The sequence below is a fragment of the Typopeltis vanoorti genome, chromosome 3 (assembly GCF_054136105.1).
Source record: "Typopeltis vanoorti isolate ZY-2024b chromosome 3, IOZ_Tvanoo_1.0, whole genome shotgun sequence".
In the NCBI taxonomy this organism is placed as follows: domain Eukaryota; kingdom Metazoa; phylum Arthropoda; class Arachnida; order Uropygi; family Thelyphonidae; genus Typopeltis; species Typopeltis vanoorti.
In genome coordinates, this window is record NC_143551.1 from 164504307 (window position 1) to 164528868 (window position 24562).

Genomic DNA, 24562 nt, shown 5'->3' on the forward strand with positions numbered 1-24562 from the left:
TTTTGTTTTTTCTAAGTTGGTACATCTGTCATAAGCATCCATGTGAAATTGCAAGTCATTCTATCAAGTAGTTTGTTTTTATACAGCTGTCTGAAGCAAAAGTGTTGTCTGTATCCCTTGAAATGGATAATCGAGTATCCTGCAGTTATAAAATTCTCTCTAAAAGAAAGTTTAACGGCAAAAGAAATTCATTCGAAGTTCATGGCATAGAAATGAGTGGCCATAAATTCATAAAATTTATGGCCACTCTTCTTTGTTTTTGACAATTAAAAAATGGGCTGCCGAGTTTAAACGTGGCTGTACCAGCCTTGAAAATGATCCACGTGAAGGACGTCCAAAAAGTGTAACCAGAAATCATTGATCAAGTGGTATTGGATGACCAGTGAGTCAAAGTGCATGATATGGTATTGGATGACCGACGAGCCAAAGTGCATGAAATTGCTGAGACTATAGGCATTGCAAAAGAACATGTAGGATATATTTTGCATGAAGAATTGCATATGAAAAAGTTTTGCAAAAGATAGGTGCCGTGCTTGCTCACAGCAGATCAAAAATGCACTCGCATGAAAATCTTTGAACTGTGTTTGGAGCATTTTAACAAGCATAAAACTGATTTTGTGCATCAATTTATTACTATGGAAGAGATTTGGATTCATCATTACACACCAGAATCCAAACGGCTGTCAAAACAGTGTACAGAAGCTGGTTGTTCAATGCCAAAGAAGACAAAGTCGGTTCCATCAGCAGGAAAGGTCATGGCATCAATGTTTTGGGATGCTAAAGGCATTTTGTTTATTATTGATGTTGAAAGTTTATTTTTCACTTGGTTAGAGTATAATAAATTTAGTTTAATCCTTTATCCAAGTGTGAGCAAACAAAGTTTGCGCCTGAAAGTATCTTCAGGACTGGGTTAAGGTGGTACAACACCAGGGCAACTCGTTGCAAAGGTGGAGCAAGCTACCAACACTCCTATCTCAGTATCTCCTATAATGCAAAACACATCTCCTTGCGGATATGTCTAATGTTATGCATTAAGGGAAGGGCCACTACCCAGACTAGTTTCGACCTTTATTGAGGTCTCTTCAGTGGGAGCCAGGCCCAAGTGGAGATATCATTAGGTAGAGATGACCTGCTAATGCTTCTGCCTGATATCTCCACTTGGGCCTGGCTCCCACTGAAGAGACCTCAATAAAGGTCGAAACTAGTCTGGGTAGTGGCCCTTCCCTTAATGCATAACATTAGACATATCCGCAAGGAGATGTGTTTTGCATTATAGGAGATACTGAGATAGGAGTGTTGGTAGCTTGCTCCACCTTTGCAACGAGTTGCCCTGGTGTTGTACCACCTTAACCCAGTCCTGAAGATACTTTCAGGTGCAAACTTTGTTTGCTCACACTTGGATAAAGGATTAAACTAAATTTATTATATTTTGTTTATTAATTATCTTGAAAAGGGTAAAACAATAACCAGGGAATATTATTCTGATCTTTTAACCAGACTAAACAAAAAAATTCGTGAGAAAAGACCCGGTTTTCAAAACAAATCATCTTTCATCAAGACCTTCCCTTTTCATCTTTCACCTGCCCACAAAGGTTTTTGGCAATGTGAAAATTAAGGGATCTGCACTATGAATTATTGGAACATCCACCCTATTTCCCAGATTTGGCTCCCTCTGACTTCTGTCTCTTCCCAAAACTAAAACTCTTCCTTGTAGGTCAGCATTTTTCTTCGAATCAAGAGGTGATTACAGCAGTAGAGGGTATTTTGCAGAGCTTACTGAGAACCACTACAGGGACGGGATAATGGTGCTGGAGCATCGCTTGAATAAATGCATTACTCTTAAGGGAGAATATGTTGAAAAATAAAAATAATTTTGAAATTATAAATTCTTTTTTTTTTTTCATTGTATTACTATGTATTACTATATATATTACTATGTATGTATTACTATGTATGTATTACTATCCGTATTACTTCCCAGCCTCTATAGAATCCAAAGACTCATCACAGGAGGTTAAACACTCATAGACCATAATAACTATCATAGCTTATCTTGAATACATTCAAGTGTTGGAGGTATATGATAGCGTTTTTGGAATGCTATATTGTTCGAATGGATGATGGTGTGATTGCTCAAAATATCCAGGATGCGTATTGGCTTTCTGCAAATAGAAAAATAATTAATAAACCATTTGAAAGGAATGCGACTAATGTGATCAGGAAGAGGAGACAAATACTTTTCTACTGTGAAATGTATTTTAGGATCTGGCTGTTTAAATGTATCCTAATCATGGAGCCAAATAGCAAACACATTATTTATACAGTGCATCCAGACCACTGTATTGAGAGCTTAGATTTGGGTGGGGGGGAGGGGAGAAGGATATCCAGGATGTGTATTGGCTTTCTGCAAATAGAAAAATAATTAATAAACCATTTGAAAGGAATGCGACTAATGTGATCAGGAAGAGGAGACAAATACTTTTCTACTGTGAAATGTATTTTAGGATCTGGCTGTTTAAATGTATCCTAATCATGGAGCCAAATAGCAAACACATTATTTATACAGTGCATCCAGACCACTGTATTGAGAGCTTAGATTTGGGTGGGGGGGGGGAGGGGAGAAGAGACCAATTGCTGTCCCATCCAGTTGTTTGTATATTTTTCCTTTCCTTGTGAAATAACCAGCTTGAACAGTAAATTTCAATAATTCAATGATATCTGAGGTATAGCTTAATTAATTTACCAAAAATATGGGAAACAGTCATTTTAAGATCAGATCCAACTCAGCACCTGTAAACATCTTTTTTATCCACCATTAGAAGATGCCTAAATTAGAGCTTTGGTTCTTTTTGTATGTTTGTTACAATTTTCAATTGTTCCCACTAATAACTGAGTGTCGTGCTTGTGTACAATGGCAAACTAGTCATGCAATGAAAATGCTAGTTAGAAAACTCTTAACTTGTGAAATATTAGCAGTTAAGTGAATAAATTTATTTATTTTATTCCTCTGGTGTTGTGAATTAAGCCAACAAAACCTCAAAAGAATAAATACCAACAACAAAGTTTATCAATATTTGCCTTAAAGCAAAACTGATGATGATCTAACAGTTCGTTCTTTTAAAGTTACACAGTGGTCAGCATTCACAGTGAAGAATTTATGGGTACAAAAAAAACACGTGTTGGAGTTATTACTTTACTTATAATTAACAGAATAATTAAGCTCTGTATTGAGGTAATCACCAGGAAAACATACATATACACAAGACACATGACACTACACAAAAGTAAGATAAATCTAAATGCTTCGTTAATTTTATCTTAGCCTGACCTCTGGTGAAAAAAAAATTAATTAAAATAAAATAAAAAGATTATGAAATAAAATATATACAAAAATATAAATTAATTCATAAAGTAAAATAAACTTTGTATACATATCAGTATAATAATATACCAGGGGTGTTCAACCCATCGATCGCAGAGCGATTTTTGGTCAATCTCTTGTTGTATTCCTCCTTATTCACAAATTTAATTAAAACTGAAAACATAATATTTTATTTATCATTATTTTGTATTATTTTTAATTCGCATTAAGTGTATTGCTATTGTTTATTGATTTTTTGTTAAAATTGTCAAATCAGTAATTTTCTTATAAGTCCGGGTAAATGAATTAATTTGGATCAGTGGAAGTCAAACAGCAAGCTGAGTGAATACGATTATAAACAAAGTGTAAAAACTCAATTGTAGCTTAAATATTAAATATTCCAAAGCACATTACATCAATTTTTTACTTAGGTTAAGTCCCATGTGAATATTGTAAAAAAATAAACTTTGTTTGTCTCGGTATAGTTTGTATTAGATGTTTTTGTAAATAACTCTTTTGAAGCTAACTGTATATATATTTATACAGTTAGCTATATATATATATATACTGCTTTAATAAGAATGTTAGAGTGTTAAAAACAAAGGCAATGTTTTCGTCGCCAAAGCTATACATGGGCATTAGAAAGGTTGTTATTGAAACTTGTATGTATGAGAAAGGCTTGCAGGCTCTAAGTGTAAACATCTCCAAAGTCAGTCAGAAAGAGTTCAAACAACTTTCCGATGGCAGGCAACTTACAATCAAAAGAAAGCGGAGGAGAAAAAAAGGCATGCCGAACTTGAAACTTAAGATGAAAGACTCATACCAATTCTTTGGGGGTTGCCAAACTTCATGCGAGGTCTCAGAGGAGGCCTAATAAAAAGGGGCTGAAGCAAGCAGAAGAGGTCCCGGTTCCAAAATTGCTGTCAGAGAGGAGGCTGCCTGGTCCAGAGTCGCCGTCAGAGGGACTGACGGCGTTCCATTTCACGTATTTAAATTACAGGCAGATGATAATAGGAAACTTATGTTGTACAATAATGTTCGCTGGCTCAGCAGAAGTCAATTTTTAGAAACATTTCTTATATTAATTAATGATATAAAAAATTTTCTTGATGAAAAAAAAAAGATATTTATTCACAATTGAGTGATAAAAGATGGTCATTACACTTATCATTTTTAGTAGATTTCTGTATGAAATTAAGCAATTTAAATTTAGAGTTACAAGGTAGAGATAAAAATTTAATTGACATGCTAAGTTCAATAAAAATTTTCCGAGTAGAACTTGAGATAATAAACATTCAGAATAGTTTACATCTAAAATCAATAAACAATGAAGTCATTTGGAAGTATGCACATGAAAAATTCCCAATATTAACTGATATTGCACGAAAAATTCTGTCGTGTTTCAGATCGACATACTTGTCAGAATCCACTTTTTCAAATATGACAGTCAAAAAAAATCAATTAAGAAACCAAATTACAAATGATCATTTGGATGATTGTCTGCGATTGACCACTTCTTCATATCAACTTGACTATGAAAATATTGTGAGGTCCAAACAATGCCAAATTTCACATTAACTTTTTTTCTTTTTTTTAATCAACCAGCATTTCCTGTAACTTGTGAGTTTGTAATCAACCTGTTGTTTTTTCTAACTTTGGTTTTCCAAAATAGAGAAATAAATATTTTATTCCAATATATATATATATTTTTTTGTTGTATTAAAATAATTAAAAGTGATAAATAAATTTTTAAATACACAAATAAAGTTTTTGGTTGTGTATTTTTTTTTTTAGTTGCTTATTTGTGTGTAATTAGATATCAGGTTAAGGGAACGTGATCAATATAAGAGAGAAGATCGCCGAATAACTTTTTATAGAAAAATAGCATAGTAAAAAAGCTTGAACACCACTGTAATATACAGATGGTGAAAAAAAAAGTTTTATAGTTAAGTTTAAGAAGTTTAAGTTAAACAATTTCTATAGTCCAATTACATTAAGATTTTCTTGTGTTTGGGATTGTTCTAGATGCTATATGGGTTGAAGATGGATCTTCCAGATTCTTGGAATTATTAATCCATCATTCTTGTTTAGATTCGGATGATGTTTCAACATCTCACAGGCTTCTTTGAATTTCTTTCAAACCAGGTTTTGGTGAGGTGTAGGGACTTGGAGCCTTTCCAGGTGATTCTGTGACATGTTTGAAGTGCATGGTCTGACAGGCTTGTTTTACCACAGTAGACGAATTCAATGTGGCATTTATGTTCATCATTTCTTATTGGGATGGTGCACCCTGTTTCCCCTCTGTAGGGTATTCTGATCTGAACCCAGCTTGTTCTTCCTCACATTTCTCTTCTATTATTTTTGTTTGCTAATTCTCATGCATGGTTACATCATACATCTTACCTTCAAACTCAGTACAGTAGGGAAATTTCTCTTTCTCTTAATTCTCACATTCAGTTTTATTTCCTTTTTTTTTTTTTTTAAATAAATCAGTATTATAAGAACTTCACTTCTATCGCCTGGAAGTAACACCTCAATTGTGCAGTATAGCCACTGTACACTTACCCCAATATCTGAGTGTTTTAAATATTATCCTACAGCTGTCTTTCAGGTTTCTGATGACTTTTTTCCCTACCTCGGGTACTGACTTATACTCTGTATTTCTCACAAATATAATACAACTGTTCTGTCACTGCTTATCTCACTCTTAAGAACATTTTAAAGTAATTCTGAGCTTACTAGTCTGAGTGGATAGCTTCAACTCTACACCCAAAAGGATATGACGAGCATAAATGTGTTTATGAATCAATGCCCATTAAGAGATCACCACTCTGCCTAAAAAAAGTTTCTTGATCAGTCTCTGGATTATCTAATCATTAGCCTGTCCAAAAATCTAATGTACAATGAGTTTATGATAGGTTTACAACTGTTTGTGGGTTGGATTCTCATAAAAAGTTAATAAGTACATTAAAACACTGAATAAGTAGTACAAATGAAAATATAACAGATGCAGCAAGTATTTAGAACAATAAAGTGGATAATTAACAGATTAATAAAAAGTAAATACTATATATGTTATAATATATACACACACACACACACACACACACACACACACATATCCTCAAGGGCTCACTCTAGTGAGTACGGGCATGGCGACCCCGAGGCACCTGAAGCTGGACCACGCCTTACTTCATGTAATATACACCTGTTATATTATCTGTAGACAGGTCCCTACTCTTCTTTCCTTCTGTATTTTTTTTCACCTTGCTCCTTCCCCCAATGCTATTAGGGTATTCGAGGGCTAGGGGTGATTCTGTCCTATTTACCTATTTTTTTTTTTTTTTTATCTCATGCACCTGCCCACCCCCAGTTACAAATGGTGAAGACAAATCAGAAGTCTATACCGCATCGGTCGTCACGCGGGTTACCAAGGGCCACATTGGATGTTAGGCTTCCTGGACAGCCAGTGACAAATGGGCTACAGGAGCAAGATCCACAGAACTCGAAAGTATTTACTAGGAAAAAGTGGAGCATGGCTGAAAATAGACAAGTCATGCAGTGCTTCTACAGTTCAAACCCATCAGTTAGGGGATTTCAGAAACGAATGTTCCAACTTTGGCTTGAACGACACCCAAATTCTGAAATTTCATTCGAAAGGCTGATGCAGCAACACAGCTTCATTATCAAATGCAAGGTATTTAGTGAACTTGAGCTGGAAGCACTGAAACCTTAAGATGTAAAAGGAGACGGTACTGACCCTGAAGTGACCAAGAATATGAATGAAGCAGAACCAGATTCCAACGTGCAGAATGCTGAAAATTTTGAAAATATACAAATAGTTGAAAGGAAGCTATCAGATAAGGAACAAGAACTCGCACGAAAAATTATCGAGCAAATGAACAGCAACCAGGAACGAGTTAGGTTTCCAGCATAGAGACAAGTACCTCAACAAAAACTGAAGGAACTCCTACAAGAGGCCAATAAAGCTGCAAGGGATATTCCTACTGGAACTATTGGGCAAACGAATCAACTTATGTACTCAATAGCCTACGTCGTAACATCTGAATTAGGATATAAAATTAGTGAACCCAAAAGCAGTAAGGCTCAGGAACCATAATGGAAGCATCGACTGGAGAATAAAATTCTTAAACTCAGAGCAGACGTGAGCAATTTGAAAAACCTTAAGGAAAAGAAGCTGAAAAACACAAAAATCCGAAATAACCTCATGAAGAGATATAATACTGGAACACGACCTATTGATGAAGTATTAGAGGAAGTGAAGCAAAAAATAGTTGCAGCTAAAATAAGAAGATACAGTGCACGCATGAACAGTACAAGCAAAATTCGATGTTTTGCGCAAATCAGCACCAGTTTTACAAGAAAATTGATTGCTGCAGGAATGATAACCTTAAAGAAAATATAAATACAAATACCAGAGACAAAGAAAATATACTCAAGTTTTGGTAAAACCTATGGGACAACCCTAAGAGGCACAATAACAAGACAAAATGGAGTGAACAAATTATGAACAAATCTCAAGAACGAAAAATGGACCAACTGAAAATAACAACTGAAATGGTTCAAAAGCAAGCTAAAAAAAATAAAAAATTGGTCAACACCTGGGAAGGATGAATTACATGGCTACTGGTTGAAATATCTAACAGGCTTACATGAAAGACTTGCTAACCAATTTTATGATGTTTTAGAAGGAAAATGCAAAGAAGAGTGGCTCACAGCAGGGAAAACGTTTTTGATCATAAAGGATAAAGAAAAAGGTCCAAACCCAGAAAACTTCTGACCAATAACTAGCCAACAACTTTTAAGCTACTCACAGGCATACTAGCTAATAAAATATACAGCTATCTTAAAGCAAATTCTCTTCTCCCAATTGACCAAAAAGGTAACAGCAAAAATTCAAGAGGCACAAAAGACCAATTGCTGATTGATAAAATGATTCTTAAAAATTGCAAACATAGAAAAACCAACCTTCATATGCTTGGATAGATTATAAAAAAGCGTTTGATTCGGTGTCTCATAGTTGGATTTCAAAATGCACAGAACTATTTGGTATTAGCGAAAACGTGCAAAATTTTTTCCATCCAGCATGAAAAACTGGAAAACAACGCTGGTTTTAATAGAGAAGAAATTGGAGAGGTAAACATAAAAAGGGGCATCTTTCAAGGAGACTCATTATCTCCTCTATTGTTTATATTGTCATTGATCCCCTTAACTAGAATTTTAAATAAAACTGCTCATGGTTATCAAACTGCGCAAAAGAGTGCAAAGATATCTCACCTTTTATACATGGACGATCTGAAGTTGTATGCAAAATCAGAGAATGAACTTGGATCGTTGCTAAACACTGTGCACATATTCAGTCAAGATATATCAATGGATTTTGGCTTAGACAAATGTGCAATTGCTGGAATAACAAGAGAAAAGTTTGAAGATACGAACGAAATCGAGCTGCTCAATGGTGAAATAATCAAAGCAATAAAATTCGAAGACAGCTACAAATATTTGGGAATTGTAGAAGCATCACAAATTCTGCACAATAAGATCAAAGAAAGAACTAGAGCAGAATACATAAGACGATTAAGAAAACTCCTTAAGTCAATGCTTAATGCTGGAAATTTGATAAAAGCAATTAATACCTGGGCCATACCTGTTCTGAGATATTCAGCAGGCATTGTTGAATGGACCCAGCTAGAGATGGAAGATTTAGATCGAAAAACTCGAAAATTAATGACAATGCACCATGCCCTCAATCCTTGCAGTGAGATTGATAGGCTATACCTATCATGCAAAAAAGGAGGTAGAGGATTATTACAAGTGAAGCAAGTTATTGAAGAAGAAAAATGAAATTTAAATGATTATCTGCAGCAAACAATGGAAAAATTTCTAATTGAGGTAAGGAAAGAGGGTTTATTTAAACCCATGGAGACAAAATTGAATACAAAACCAACCAAGTAAAAGTTAGAACCGAAAGATGGAAAAATAAGGCATTGCATGGAAAATACCTTCGCAGCATAGAGGACAGCGCTGACAGCAACTTGACCTGGCAATGGTTGAGAAATGGAGCACTAAAGAAAGAAACAAAATCGGTAATTTTTGTAGCACAAGAACAGGCCATTAAAACCAATGTTATGAAGGCAAAAATACAAAAAATTCAAGAAGACAGTAAATGTAGATTGTGCAAAGAAAAGGAAGAAACAGTAGACCACATTATAAGTGGATGCAGCAAAATCGTACAAATTGAGTACCGTAAAAGGCATGATAACGTAGCTAAGATAATCCACTGGCATTTATGTAAAAAGATGGGTTTGAAGTATCTAAAGACTATTGGAAGCATAAAGTTCACCAGAAAGTGGTTGAGAATGAAAAAGCTAAAATACTCTGGGATTTCAAAATCCAGACTGACAAAAGCTTGGAATGTAATACACCCGATATTACAGTGGTTGAAAAAAGTGAAAACAAGGGTGTTACGTTTATCGAAATATCAGTACCAGGAGATAGTCGGATTGACAACAAAGAAAATGAAAAAATTACAAAATATCGCGATTTGCAAATCGAAGTTGAATGAATCTGGCAAAAGAAAACGAAAGTTGTTCCCATAATAATAGGTGCTTTAGGTGCCATCCCTAAAACATTGAAAAAACATCTAGAAGCACTCAAGTTAGATGGATTAAAAATTGGGCAGCTGCAAAAGGCCACTTTGTTCAGCACAGCTTTCATTTTCAGAAAGTATTTCCACAACTCATAGGCCCTTGGGTAGGGCTCGAATTAGTGGCATATAACCAGCCTTTTCTTAAGACCGAGGAAGCAAATCAAGCTTTGATGAATATTATATATATATACATATACAATGATTATTTTCCAAGTGGTAATATAGAGATTGATCAGAAAATAAAAGATTAGGAATAAGAAAGCAAATGGAAACAGATTAGAAAGAACTTGTAATATGTGTGTAACCAAGAGCCATACAGGTTACTATAAAAATACAATGGACTCAAATACAGTCACTAAAAATTAAATCATTTATTTATGAGGGCACATGAATCCTATCCTATCCTTCTCATCCGTCTAGGATGGGTTGAGTCCCCTCCTAATGAGGGGTTACTGGTGTATTAATGCATCCGGCCACTCTTCTGCTGCATCCCCTAAGGGCGACATTCATGACTGTGTGTGTGTGTGTGTGTGTTCATGGGGGCTGGTTTGCCTGCTTGCAGGATGAAAAACCCCAGATAAACTTTGGGAAAAAAACCTGCTGTCTATGCCCAAGACCGGCTAATTTGGCTATGGCTGAGGAAGACCGTTAAGCTCCTCACGTCGTCGAAGAGAATCGAACTTAAAACACTCATTCCCCAGGCATATGGTTGCAAAGCCACTATGCTAACCCTGCAGACAGCACATGAATACATATAGAAAATAATTAAGACATAACATATAATAAGTAGAGTAATTTTCTATAATATGCATTTAAAATAAGTCAACATTATTTAGTCCCATGAGGTAGTCTCTCAATCTTTTTCTAAAAGTGTAACTTGATGTTACAGACTTTAATTCATTATGCAATTTATTGTAATTGCTTGTTGCTAAGTGCTCGAATGATTTGTGAAAAATTTTTTGCTTGCCTAGAGAACTACCAGCAAATTCTGGCCACAACATAAATCATAGTCTAGTTATATAGAGAAAAATTTACAATGTTATTTCTTATATATAATATACAATTATATGAGCCTCCATAGCTCAATCAGTATAGACGAAGCCCTTTGGTTGGAAAGACCTGAGTTCGATTCCCATCCAAGACGTCTGGTCTCTTTTGACTAAAGGCGAGTTAGCCAGTCTCATATGGAGATAGGTGTTTTTTTTTTTTTTTTCACTCAGAAACTCAGATTTTTAGTCCTCCAGAACAGGCAAAATGACCCTGTGAACACAAGCACCCACAGACATAAAGATTGTCTCCTTCTTTCCCCCCAACATCAGACTCTGTGACAAGCCAGTTAGGATTTCCCACAGTTGCATAATCATAGTGGACCCTGCATCAAGCGGGATAAAAACAAGCACTATAAAGAGGAAGAAGTATACAATTATATAGATAGTTTCTGTAATGACAAAATGTTAAGAATGACAAACAGGTCACTAATTGAATATATGAAGATATTAGTAACAGATAGTCTAATTATTTTATTTTGTATTTGAATCAAAGGAAGCAGATTGTTAGTAATCTCCATCCCAACAGGTGATGCCATACGGCAGTCAAAAATTTACCCACGAATAATATATAAGCATCTTAGAAATATCGAATTGACAAATTTTTTAACATAAAATATTCTGTTAATTATTATTATTAGTAATATTATGTGCACCTCCAGGGAGCCAAAAGACTCATCGAGGGAGAGCGTGTCAACAGCATCGTACCCCTTCCAACTACTAACCACACTCAAACTTGCTTAACTTTTTGTGAGCCATTAGTAGCAGATGCTCTGCAATCGACCAACCTTTGCTGAACCTCAACTTATTTGTTAAAAATGTGCTATGGGAGTTCCATTTCAGGTTGTTGTCAATTTGGAGGACCAAATACTTTACTGATTTCACAGTTACAATTTTGAGTACCAGTACAATTTGTTTCATGCTATTTTATAGTTCATATAATGATCTAGCTTATCAGATAAGGTGAAATATATGTATTTAGATTTATCAGTATTAATAAATAAGACATCCAGAATATCCTTATGTTTTTTGTCACCTTTACTATCTCTGATTTTGCAGAGCTCTTATTTATTCTGGATTTCTAAATATCTAACTTATTTCATTTCTAATTCTAAGTATAAAACATATTACTCTTCTATTTCCAAGTTTAAAATGCATTTTTCCTATTCTCCTTCCTCTATTCCCCAGGTCCTTGGGTTGCAATGCAACTAAGGACCCGAGAACCTTCCTCACTCCAGATGACAACATTGCAAACCAGCAGTGGTCTGCAGTACTTTCAACTGATATGATTTATTACTAGTTTATGCAGCTGTTGCTAATACCTCTTCCTCCTCTTTACTACCCAGGATATCACAAAAAATAAGATAAACAGAAGAAAAGATGAAACTATTATTGCCTTAGAACTATATACTGGGTGATTATAAAATAACATCAAGTGTTCAGAGCCCTCTAGTGAGTAATGTATTGGATGAAACACACCAATATTCAGTAGACGTACACAGTGGAACATGGGGATTCGATTTAACGGAAAAAAAAAGTACCAAAAGTCGCCAACAGGGGAAAATTTGGCGCTGTTTACCAAGTAAAATGCATTAATTTGCATTATTGCGTTTCTTGTGAGCGATCATGCACTAAAAGGAAAGCCTCTGAGATTTTTTATCATTCGTAGATGAACTGCTTTTCGATGCCTCTTACCTTACATGAGTGTGCTTTGTTAGTCAAACTCTATTATCAGCAGAACAATAATGCCAGTGCTTGTCTTCGTGATTTTCGGCGTATGAAAAATTTATGAAAAGCACTGATTAGCATAACAAACTTACGAAAACTGATTCGGCAATTTGAAACTGCTGGAACTTTATCAGTGCACGCAAACCAATCAATCACCAACAAATTGAACAAGTTGCAACTGCTATTATAAAACAGGAGATGACAAATGTGCAGGGTACCAGCAGTGCACTAGCAATATCCTGGCAAATGGATATCGCATACACAACGGTGTGGAAACATACACAACGTGAGTGATTATGAGAAGCTCAGTAGTCAACTAGCATCAATATGTTGGGTAGATGAGCTATGCAGAAAAGATGTTGGCAGTGCATGGAAATTCATAAAGCAGTATCGAACACAAGCAACGTATAACTGCATAACAAGGGTTAAGTGAGTAAATAGAGCAGGAGTGTGAAATCAAGCAAGCTGTTATGCAAGAGGTGCAAAATAGTTGGTGGTAATGGGATCCATGAGGAATATAAAGTGCAGGCTAAAGAAAAGGTGCAGTGTGTGTGTGTGTGATGAAACTGGCTTGTCAGGCTAAGGTTAATTCAAGGAAATTCTTTCACTATCTGGCAAGCAAAAAGAAGAATAATTATGGCAGGTTGACAGTAGCATATAGTCAGATAGCAGCAGAGTGACTGTTGCAAAGATTAGTGGAATCACTGAATAAGCATTTTATCAGTATATATCATACTGGTGTAAATGATGCGGTACAATATGTAGAAGTGAGGCAAGTATTAGGAGAATTGGAAGTGAAAGAATCAGTGGTTGATTGAGTTAGATGTTAATAAAGCTATGGGAATGGATGACATATCACCAAGTACTTTTAAGGAACATGAACAACAGTTAGCTATACCCTTGACCTAGTTATTTAATGAAAGTCTTGTAATGGATAAGGTTCCTTAGAACCAAGCATGGTTCTAAGACAGAGGTTTCCAATTACAGACCAGTCTGTATAACTGCAGTTGTAATCAAGGTGTTGGAGAGATTGGTTAGGAATAGAATACAAGACCGAATACAATATAATTAATAATCATAAATTATTAATAATCTAACACACTTGTCACCTTATAAAATGCAATAAATGCTAAAACAAGACCTACCCTTTAGAAATCCATGTGTTAGATAGGGGAGAATCATACAGTGATATTCTTGGACTTTGCAAAAGTATTTGATAGATTACCACATATACAAGTTGCAGAAGATGGAATGGTGATTAGCTCTCTGAATGATACGAGCAAGTTGGGTATGATAGAGCAGTGTCTCAGAAAAGGAAAGTAAGCCATGGCATGCCCTAGGGTTCTGTTCTTGGGCCCCTGCTGTTTAACTTGTTTGTAAATGATGTATCATGTGGACTGACTAGGGATCTTCAGTTGCTTGCTGATGTTGCAGAGTTAGGGAGAATTATAGGTAGCACTGCTGAAGTTAATTCCCTTCAAAAAGACGAATAGAATTTTGACTTGAACAAAGGAGCAGTGTTGTAGTTTTAATATTAATAAGTGGAAGGTGTTATATTTCTGGAGTATAGAAATATAAGTCTATGTAATATATTGATGGTACTGTACTGCAGGAAGTGAATGAGATTCGAGATTTGGGAGTGATGGTTGACAGCAAACTGAAGTTTAGAGGACATATTGCAAATATGGCAAAGACTGCACACCATAGTGCTGTTATGATAAGAAGTACTCTAACATGTATGGATAAGCAGGTGGATGTGCCAGTATATAAAGCACTGGTCAGACCACACTTGGATTACTGTGCTCAGATTTGGTCACCTGGTTTTCAATGTGCTGTTGAAACATTGGAGAGGGTCCAGAGACAAGCAACTAAGATAATATGAGGACTCCAAAATGTGGCTATGGAGAGAGGTTGAAGAACTGTGGATTGCAGAGTTTGACGGATTGGAGGAAAAGATGTGATATGATAGAGATATTTAAGTTAGTAAGGAGATTTTATTAGATTAATACAGAGGGGATTATAAAACAGGGGAGAAGGTGGGTGGGATAGAACCAGAGGCCATCCCTGGAAGTTATGTAAGAGTGTGATGAAGAAGGGTGTTGAGGAGTAGATTTTTTACATGGGAAAATTGTGAGTGAATGGACTGCATTATCAGCATATGTTGTTAATGCGGGGAGTGTTAAAAATTTTTTAATTCAGTATGATAAATAAATTGTCAGTTGAATGAAACTCCCCTGATGAGTCTGCTGACTCATGGAGAGTGTAATAATAATAATAACAATAATATAGCTTAGTGTGTTATATACTTTATCATTTATGATATTATGAATAATCACCTATGTATACCAGCTTAACTGAAACAATTTTACATTCCATATCTTGCATGGTGATTCATTTTTACAAACCTGCAGCTAGTTTTCCACTAGCATAATAAACTGCTGTGACACGTCGCAAGTGACGATCATAGGTCTTTGCTATGAAGCTTTTACATGTCCTCATATTATGTCTTCTTTTGGCCATTTCCATGAAGAAAGATTTCCAGTAGTGTCCATCACAATTATGTAGACTTTTATCAATAACGAGTCCTAAAGATTTACATCCTCGCTGCCAAGTCCTTGATGATGAACTAATTACATGTAACCAGGTTCTATTAACACAGCAAGACACTAACAGTGACTTTGGATCTAAATAAGATAAAAGATGTTCCTTCAGTTCTGGAGGAAGTAACCTTATGAAGTCTCTATAAGCAAACTTTTCAATTTGATTATAAATATGACATAACTGCTTCGCTCCACTATGAGCAATAAGATGGTCGATTGTTATATTCTTCTCATCATCAGTTAGCTGCTTATAGCACGTTGTTACATTACTTAACCACTCTTGGAAATCTGCAAAGATAGAAAGCATTCAAAATAAGTGATAATTTTAAGTAAATAAAAATATAAATCTCTTTATTAGTGGTTTGAATCATTGAATGAAATTCAATGATTCATTGAAATAGAAAATAAATAAATAATCATATGGTAAGTGCCCTATTATAGTTCGCCCACCGATTAGAGATCTTTCAAGACTTCTGCGCATGTCAGAAAAAGGAGAATCCATTCCGATAATAGGGTAATCAGTCCGTATTGTGGGACGAGTTGTTTATTATTACAGGTCGGAAAATTAACTTCTCTTTTATGATTATTGTAATTAACTATGTTGCTTGTATAACAGATGGAAAATTTTACCTATATAAAGCATGTGATTTCGCGTGTTGGTGACCAATTCGTACGTCCTTCATTTCTTCCTCCCCTTCAGCATGAATCGACTATTCTTGGCAAGATGCTAAGCAGAGACCTATAAATGGTGGGCGAACTATATCTTATGACTCCTTGAAAACCCAAGTAAGAGATAACTGAAGTTACCATGTTAACATTTTAAATTAGTACACTCCTCAACTTAAATGGATACAGCAATCAGTGTAATTCATGCCATTTATTTAAAAAGGTGTGTGAGAGAGAGAGAGAGAGAGCAAGAGATTAAATGATATGTTTCTAAAACAGCTAAAAGTTGTAATGTTTCAGATAGAGAGAGAGAGGAAAGCTGTTCCAAAGGCCAGAGGTACATTATTATTACATGAAAAATTCCTAGGAGGCTGAAGACTCTGTGGGAGGACCAGACTATCTAGACAATACAGGTAACCTGTTTTGCATAAGGAACGTTTTCCAAGAAATTTGTGTCAAGCAAATTTCTCCATTAAATGGGGGATACGATTTTTTTATTTCTTTTGTTTTTTATTTATTGATTTTTTTTTTTTTTTGTAATGCAGTGTACAAAAGTGTATTATCTGCATTTTGGATATATGATTATTGATTTTTTATTTAAATCTCCTGTCCACTCAATTAACAATTTCTCCAGCTCTCAGAGGTTTCATTCTGAGAGTGGGTGATTTTTTTTTTTTTTTATCTGGAGGGAAGTAACATTTTAACCTGCTTCTTTCATTTTATTCCTATTTTTAAAGATTGTTCTTGCTGTTGACTTGTTAATTTAAATTTATGTGCAATGTCAACAATCATAAAACCAAACTTGAGTTTTTGTATGATTTTTAACTTTGTATCTAAATTGATAATAGCATGCTCTCTTTTGATGTGCTGGCATAGGCATATCTTCATTGCTAACTTTCCTTCCCAGTCTTACTGACACATTTATTAAAGGTGTGATTTAAATCTGTAATAAATTATGTATGTTTGGAAACAATAGCATCAGAAGTGTATTATTATTATTACACAAGACCCCATAGAGTCAAAGATTCATCTAGGAGGTCCTTTTATCATACACACAGCTCCTCATACCATGCTTTAAACACACTGAAATTCTCTGCAGACACCACACTCAGGCAAGGTATTCCAATCATTCACAACTCTGCATGAAAAAAACCTGCTACTCACTCCTCTACTCACATCCTCTTTATACAGTTTCCAGGGATGACCTCTGGTTCTTCCCTGATCTCCCACTATTTTCTGTAGAACTTCTATAGCATTGATCCTATAACAACCCCTTACTAACTTGTAGGTCTCTATCATATATCCCCTCTTCCTCCTATCCACCTGACTCTACACACTGCATCTTCTCAATCTTTCCTCATATTTACTCGACATTCCAGAGGTTAGAAACTACCTTAGTCAGTCACCTCTGGACCCTTTCCAACATCTCTTCATCCTTCTGAAAACCAGGTGACCAAATCTGGACACAATAGTCCATGTGTGGCCTAATCAAAGCCTTATACAATGGAACAAGAATCTCCCCTTCTACAAGTTAGTGTCCTTCGCATTATTTCCAGCAGCCTTTGTGTTGTCTTCACAATTCTGGCAATGTTCCCCTAAATTTCAGATCCTTATCCACTATCACCACCAGATATCTTTTATACTCCACCTCTGACAACATATCCTCACCAAGCATAAATTCTGCATCCCATTTTTGTTTTCCAAATTTTAAAACCTTACATTTTGGAACATTGAACTCACATCCCCATTCCCGTGCACAATCACTCAATTTATTCAAGTCTTCTTGTAAGGCCACAACATCTTCTCTACTCTTCATGGTTCGTCCCAACTTTGCATCATCTGCAAACAGCTGAATATTTCCATCGAAATCTTCACTAATATCATTAATATGCAAGTCAAACAGCAATGGCCCTAAAACAGACCCCCGATACACACCACTAGTAACATTCCTTTTCCTGGATATCGCTCACCCATACACAACTTGTTGATACCTATCAGATAGCCAGTCTCCAATCCAATGAACCAATCTAATATCTAACCCCATCCACTTTAGTTTGACTATCAAACATATCATGTGGTAATCTATCAAAAGCTTTTGCAAAATCTAAGTATATTATTATTTGACATCTCAAGATCATTGAGGGAGAGTGTGCCAACAGCATCGAACGATTGGTCCCCTTCCAACTACTAACTGTGCTCAAACTTACTTAACTGAGCCATTAATAGCAGAGGCTCTACCAATCAACCAACCTTTGCCGGCTGTGTATATTACTGTGTATCCTTCTCCTCTGTCCATGGAAGCAGTCACTTTATTGTAATAAGTAACTAGATTACAAAAACACGACTTCCCTTTAGCAAATCCATGCTGTCCATCAAAGATAATACCATTTTTGTCAACCCAATTCTGAATCCTAGTTCTCACAAGCTTCTCCAACAACTTAACTACAACACCTGACACACAGAGAGGCCTATAGTTTGATGCTTGAGCTCTATCACCTCCTTTATGAAGTAGCACAATCTTGCCCTCCTTCCACTCCTTAGGAACTTGACCCAGCGCAAGACTCATATTAAAAAAATATATCAAGGCCAGCGTCAACTCCCCGACACATTCCTTCAGAATACGTGGTGATATATTATCAAGTCCCACAGCCTTATTTACATCTAGTTTGCTCAACTCTCCATAAACCTCTTGCTCACTTCTAGTCAGTCTCTCTCTTCTTCATCATCAACTGCTCTCAATCTCTCCATGAAGTCACATTCACAAGATTAAAAGACCTTTATGAACTGCTCATTAAGTATCTCCACCATACCTTCTGCAACAGCTGTCTTTATACCATTTTCTCCAATCAATGTCATCCTTCCATAATCATTCTTTCTTTTGCTGGATACATATCAAAAGAAGTCCTTAGGATTCTTTTTGGCTTCATTAGCTAACTACTGTTCATACCTCTCTTTAGCTACCCTCATCAACCAAGTCACCTGCCTTGCCTGGTCTTTGTAGTCCTTATGATATTGGTTATTTCCATTTCTCTTATGCTGCCTCCATAATGCCCTTTTGTTCTGTATCTCATGCTTAATCTCTTTATTCATCCATTTCAAACCTACCTTATTAAACCTTCTCAACCTTGGAATATACCCTTTTCTTACAGAAGTCCTCACACTGCTGGTAACCACCCAGGTAATCACCTCATGGTCACTCTCACCAATTGGTGGGTGATTTGACACTTCATTTATAATTACATCCTCTGATGAGATGACCAAATCCAAGACCCTCAATCCTCGTGTGCCTTCTGTTACATGCTGTTTGAGATAGTTATCCCTCAAAAACTCAACTAATTTTCTTTACTTCTAGTTACTATCTCAGCATTCCAGTCTATATTGCCATAATTAAAATTGCCCATAATGATCACTCTTTTCTTATTTGCTTGGCTAATTTGATTATACATTTCATTACGACCATCATTCGCATTACCTGGTCTATAACAACATCCAACCAAGTATTTCATTTGATTCATCTCTATCTCACACCATATTGCCTCAAAACCATTGGCACTATTTATCTCTTGCATCTCTACTTTGTATGGACATAACTCTTTCTCTATCATCAATAGCACTCCCCCTCCACTTTTTACCTCTTCTATCCTCACGAAACACATCATACTTCCATCTCTATTCCTGTCAGGATGTCATCCTCTTCCAACCATGTCCCACTTATTCCGACAATCTTTGGGTGAACAGATGCAATTAATACAACCATTTCATCTGCCTTGTTTTTTTACAATTCTAGCATTTGTATGCAAACACAACAGCTCATTCCTGGATCTACAGGTAGTTCCACTGATACCACTCATTCGATGTGATCTCCATGCTTGACTGCGGCCATTTTCCTTTCTGCTTATTCATTTTAGAACTCTCTTCAATTCCAACTGTTTCCTCTTGATTCCAGGTCATCCCATTCCTTTCCTGTCTACACATGCTCTCACATCCCTCTTGGAGCATCCACCTTTCTTGTGCTGTGTACCCCTGTCCACCCTGTGTCTCTCTGTTTCCCTGTTCATCTTGCACACCCATTCTCTTATTTTCCATACTCATGCTACTCACTTCCTCATTCATAACCAGGGCCACGCCGTGCGGTTGTGCAGATTGTGCACTGCGCAAGGGTGCTTGAAGATAGGGGTGCCATTTCACCACAGGAAATAATAAAAAAAAATATATATATATATATATAAATTTTCTTATTCTTGAATTATATCGTAGTATATAAATTACACAATTAGAAATTATAGTTAATGCAATAGCAATGAAATTTTAAATCAGTCAAATTATTATGAATTCTTAATAATCTAACAACATTTTTAACTTAATACATCACCAGTTTTATTATAATTTGTTTGAAGTGAAAGATTATCAATATTACCACAGATTTTATTTCACAGAGTAAGCATCGATTCAGCAAAAACACAATAAATATTCTAGATTGTTTATTATATTTTTAGTGGAAATTGTTAGTTTAAGACAGACCGTGAATTCATTCTTACGTTGTGCTCTGCCCAGTACCGTCGACAGAGTATAGCATAGAGGCAGCCTGCCTCGTGGCACTGCTTAATAAGGGCACTCATTCAGCCATATTACAGCAACAAGATATTTTACAAAAATACAGCATTTAGTTTACTGAATAAAAAAGGCGCCAGTTCCCATTGACAGTTAAATATGTGCTTATTATATTTTATTAATAAAAAATTACAGTCATACATACTAAAACTAAACATTTTAGAACCCACTTATTAGATACTTAAGGAAACAACACAAAGTATCACAGGATGTGAACTTCATAAACTTTTATAGTCTATATATTTTTTTTTTCTGCAGGGAGCGAGTTATCGCACCCTGCAGTAAACAATACGCCCTCCACAACAGCAACTATACTGCAGAAACACGAAAATCAATCAGTTTTATCATGTCACTGAATAAGGTTCGCAGACATTTGCAGACTGTGTAATATATTTCTCAACAAATAGTGCCATTAGAGACAACTGGGAATATATAAACACTAACTAATATTCAAATCTTCTCTCCAACAGAAACTGCTGTATAGACTGGAGTTGCAGCCACATGTTGCAGGTGCAGCATGTGGTTTTGCTTGACACTACTCCCGTCATGAACGTGTTAAAACTAAGAAATATATGGTGAATACATTTCAGATATTATGGAAATCGGTTTAAGAGAATTAGCATTTCAATTCAATTGTCAGCTTGTTTTGTTTGGGTTGTGCGATCTTTTGTTAATACAGCACTAATCATATGCACTTCTTAATGGTTTCTTTCTCTACTGGCTTACAATCGCGCACATATTTCACTTCTCATTAGTAATTTGTCAAGGATTGTTCATTATGTATTTCAAGTCTTAAATTACTGGTAATTTTTGCTTGATATAATGGGAAAGAAGATTACTCTATTTTGGTAGATAACTTTGATTGTACGCAAGGAAACCGCTCTCAAGGACAAAAGAAGTGATGGAGAATAAAACATTTTCATTTTTTTTCCCTGAAAACTTTAGTTTCCGAAAATCTCGGCATATATCTTGCACCATGATTTTTTAGCTTTAATTTTGGGAAAAAGTGCAAGTTATATTCGAATAAATATGGTAATTTTTTTAGTTTTCAAATTCTTAAGTATGGATCATTGGTTAAAACTCACAAAAGATAGCAATATAGCAGATATAGAAATAAGCAATTTCACTTTTCTCATTGGTGATAAATTATTCATATTAAGTAAAAATGTATAGTATCTTTATAAATTTTGTTCTATTAAAAATAAATCTTTTTTTTTTTTGTTTAAATGTACATCTAAATTCAAATAAAACAGACGTTTACAATGAAATATATTTTTATTTATTTATTATTATTATTATTTTGATAAGGGTATTTTGAAAAGGTACGTGGTAATAATGAAAATTAAAGAAGGGGTACAAGGATATCTGAAGTTTCAGAAACACCGATCTACCCAAATATTTAGTCTGAAACATAGGTGTATATGCTCGTTATCTTAAATTCCACTTCGAATTTGGATAGACGAAATAGCGTCTATCCAAATATGCACTTACATTTTTTTCATCGTCATTTCAATTTTGAATGTGAAACATACTGAGTGTATTGTGTATTCTGTGTTTAAGTGACTTTGGACAATTTTTGACTTTGATTTTAATTGTGTACTTATTTTTGGATTTTGATAGACAAATAAAATTTTAAAGATAATAGTTTATAAATTATAAACATATTAATCAGCTGAGGGACCATAGCTAAAAATCCCGTATATATGCGGGATAGACTATCAGCGCATCAGGCTGACGTGGCTCAAATTAAATGAATAAACACAGGTTATTTATGAACTCTTTAGATCGGTGGTCTCCAAACTTTTCGCCGTGAGGGACACATTGGATACTAGAGCACTGTTCAGCAGACAGTAGTAAAAAAAACTCTAGAACTAGATATATGACTTTTATTGAAAGCAGATAAAAAAACTGATTACAGAGTATGTGAGATTAAATTATCGTATATTAATGACAACTAACACTATCAGGAAATTCTCATTTTTATCACAAATTATAATAAAACCATTAATGTGAATGATGTAACTATGTTTGTGTTTTTAAAATCTTATTAAACTCAGCTTCAAATTTTGAAGTGCTAATTACAAGTAACGATTTCAAATGTTCATCAGATAAATTTGCCCTATATTTTGACTTAATATATTTCATTCGGGAAAAAGTTTGTTCACAAAGATACGTTGTCCGAAAATATAGAGATAAATTTACAAGCAAAGTTCTTCAAATTTGCTTGTAAAATTTTGTAAAATTCAAATTATTTTCGTTAGTCCATTTTAACCGAACTATTGAGTCAGAAAGACCATAACTTAGATTATGGTTACTTTTTGCTATTTGGGAATATATTTTGAACACAATTTTAATTAATGCATTTGAAATCCATCAAAACCCCTGTGTTTTTTTTTTTTTTTTGGATTCTTATTGAAAAATTAATCCAATTGGCGGCCAGATAAAATCATATCGCAGGCCGTAGTTTGGAGGCCCTTGCTTTAGATGATCTAAGTTTGTTTACACATACTGCAATGCCCTTTCTTGATACTTTTTTGACGTATTTTTGCATCATTTCATTTTGTGCGTTACAGGTGTTACTGTGCAGTTGCCTTTTGTTTTATAAAATATATTTATTGTTGTTTAGTAAATTTTTTGTAAATTTGGATTATTATTCATTTAAAGTAAGTGTGTCTATTATATTTTTGCAAAGTTTGAAAATCAGTTAAATTGTTTTATTTTAGTTAATTATCTTATTTTGAAAACAAAAGATTTTTATCATATCTTATGTCTAGAAAATATATAATTTTCAATAAGAGATTGATTTATATATTTGTTCTTGTTCAGGTTGGAAGACATTGGGGTTCGGGTCCATTTACTAATTTCTTTAATAAATAATTTTAATATTCTAGAAATTACTTAATTATTAAACAATTACCAGAATGTAAAAAATATTAAATATGAGAAATCAATCAGTAGCTAATATCTCACATGTTAATTTTCAAAAAAAAATACCTAAAATGTCATCATCATCATCAAATTCCTACCATGTACCCTCAAGGGGTGTACAATATATGATAGTACTACTTGAAAAATTGAAAAATTTACATCGTTACATCATCTAAGGCACATTGTACCATATTAATCCACCTATATCTTGGTCTTCCTCTCTGTCGTTTTCCTGCCAACGTGGCAGAGAACACTTGTTTTGCTAATCTTTCTTTGCCCATTCTGTTAAGTGACCATGCCACCTGAGATTAGCTCTGCTAATGCATTCCTGGATGCTGACAATGTCAAGTTCTTTCCTAATATCTTCGTTTTTTTAATATGATATTGCAATTGATACCATCTGGTCACGCCATTAATCTTTCTCAGGACTTTTATATCTGTCGTCTCTAGGCTTTGGTCAAGTATTTTACTTCTGACCCAGCTCTCAGATCCATAAGTTAAAACTGGTTTGAACACTGTCTTGTATACAGCTAATTTAGTGTTCTGACTAATTTCTCTCTTCTTTCATGAATTTATTCAATTGACTTCCCACCATACCAGCTTTGCTGATTCTGTTGTCTATTTCTATATTTAATTTACCATCTTCAGTAAAAATCATGCCTAAGTAGCTGAAATGTTTTACTTGTTCCAGAGGTTCTCAATTCACAACACAGTTGACATTTTTAATGATTCTGCCTATTTTCATTGTCTTTGTATTACTGACCTTAATACCATATCTATTACAACAGTTATTCAATTGAGTCAGAGAATCTTGCAGACTTGTAGCGGATTTATTTAGAAGTATAACATCATCCACATAAAGCAAAGAGCTGATATTAACATCTTCCATTTTGATATCATGTTTAATACCACTTTCCTTCATTATGTGATCCAAACAGATAATGAATAACAG

At 34.9% G+C, this 24562-nt stretch overlaps 1 protein-coding gene across 2 annotated transcripts in view; it reads right to left on the bottom strand.

Moving 5' to 3' along the window:
- Nucleotides 1-16779, bottom strand: part of LOC150108723 (F-box/WD repeat-containing protein 2-like) — a 45295-nt gene extending 28516 nt beyond the window's left edge. Inside the window, exon 1 of one of the 2 annotated variants that reach the window (XM_090416179.1) lies at nt 15211-16779. In XM_090416179.1, coding sequence (XP_090272305.1) covers nt 15211-15712 — 502 coding nt within the window. In that variant the 5' untranslated portion in view covers nt 15713-16779. The remainder of the gene's footprint in view (nt 1-15210) is intronic. The other variant, XM_090416180.1, reaches the window with a different exon arrangement.
- Nucleotides 16780-24562: the final 7783 nt, after the last annotated feature.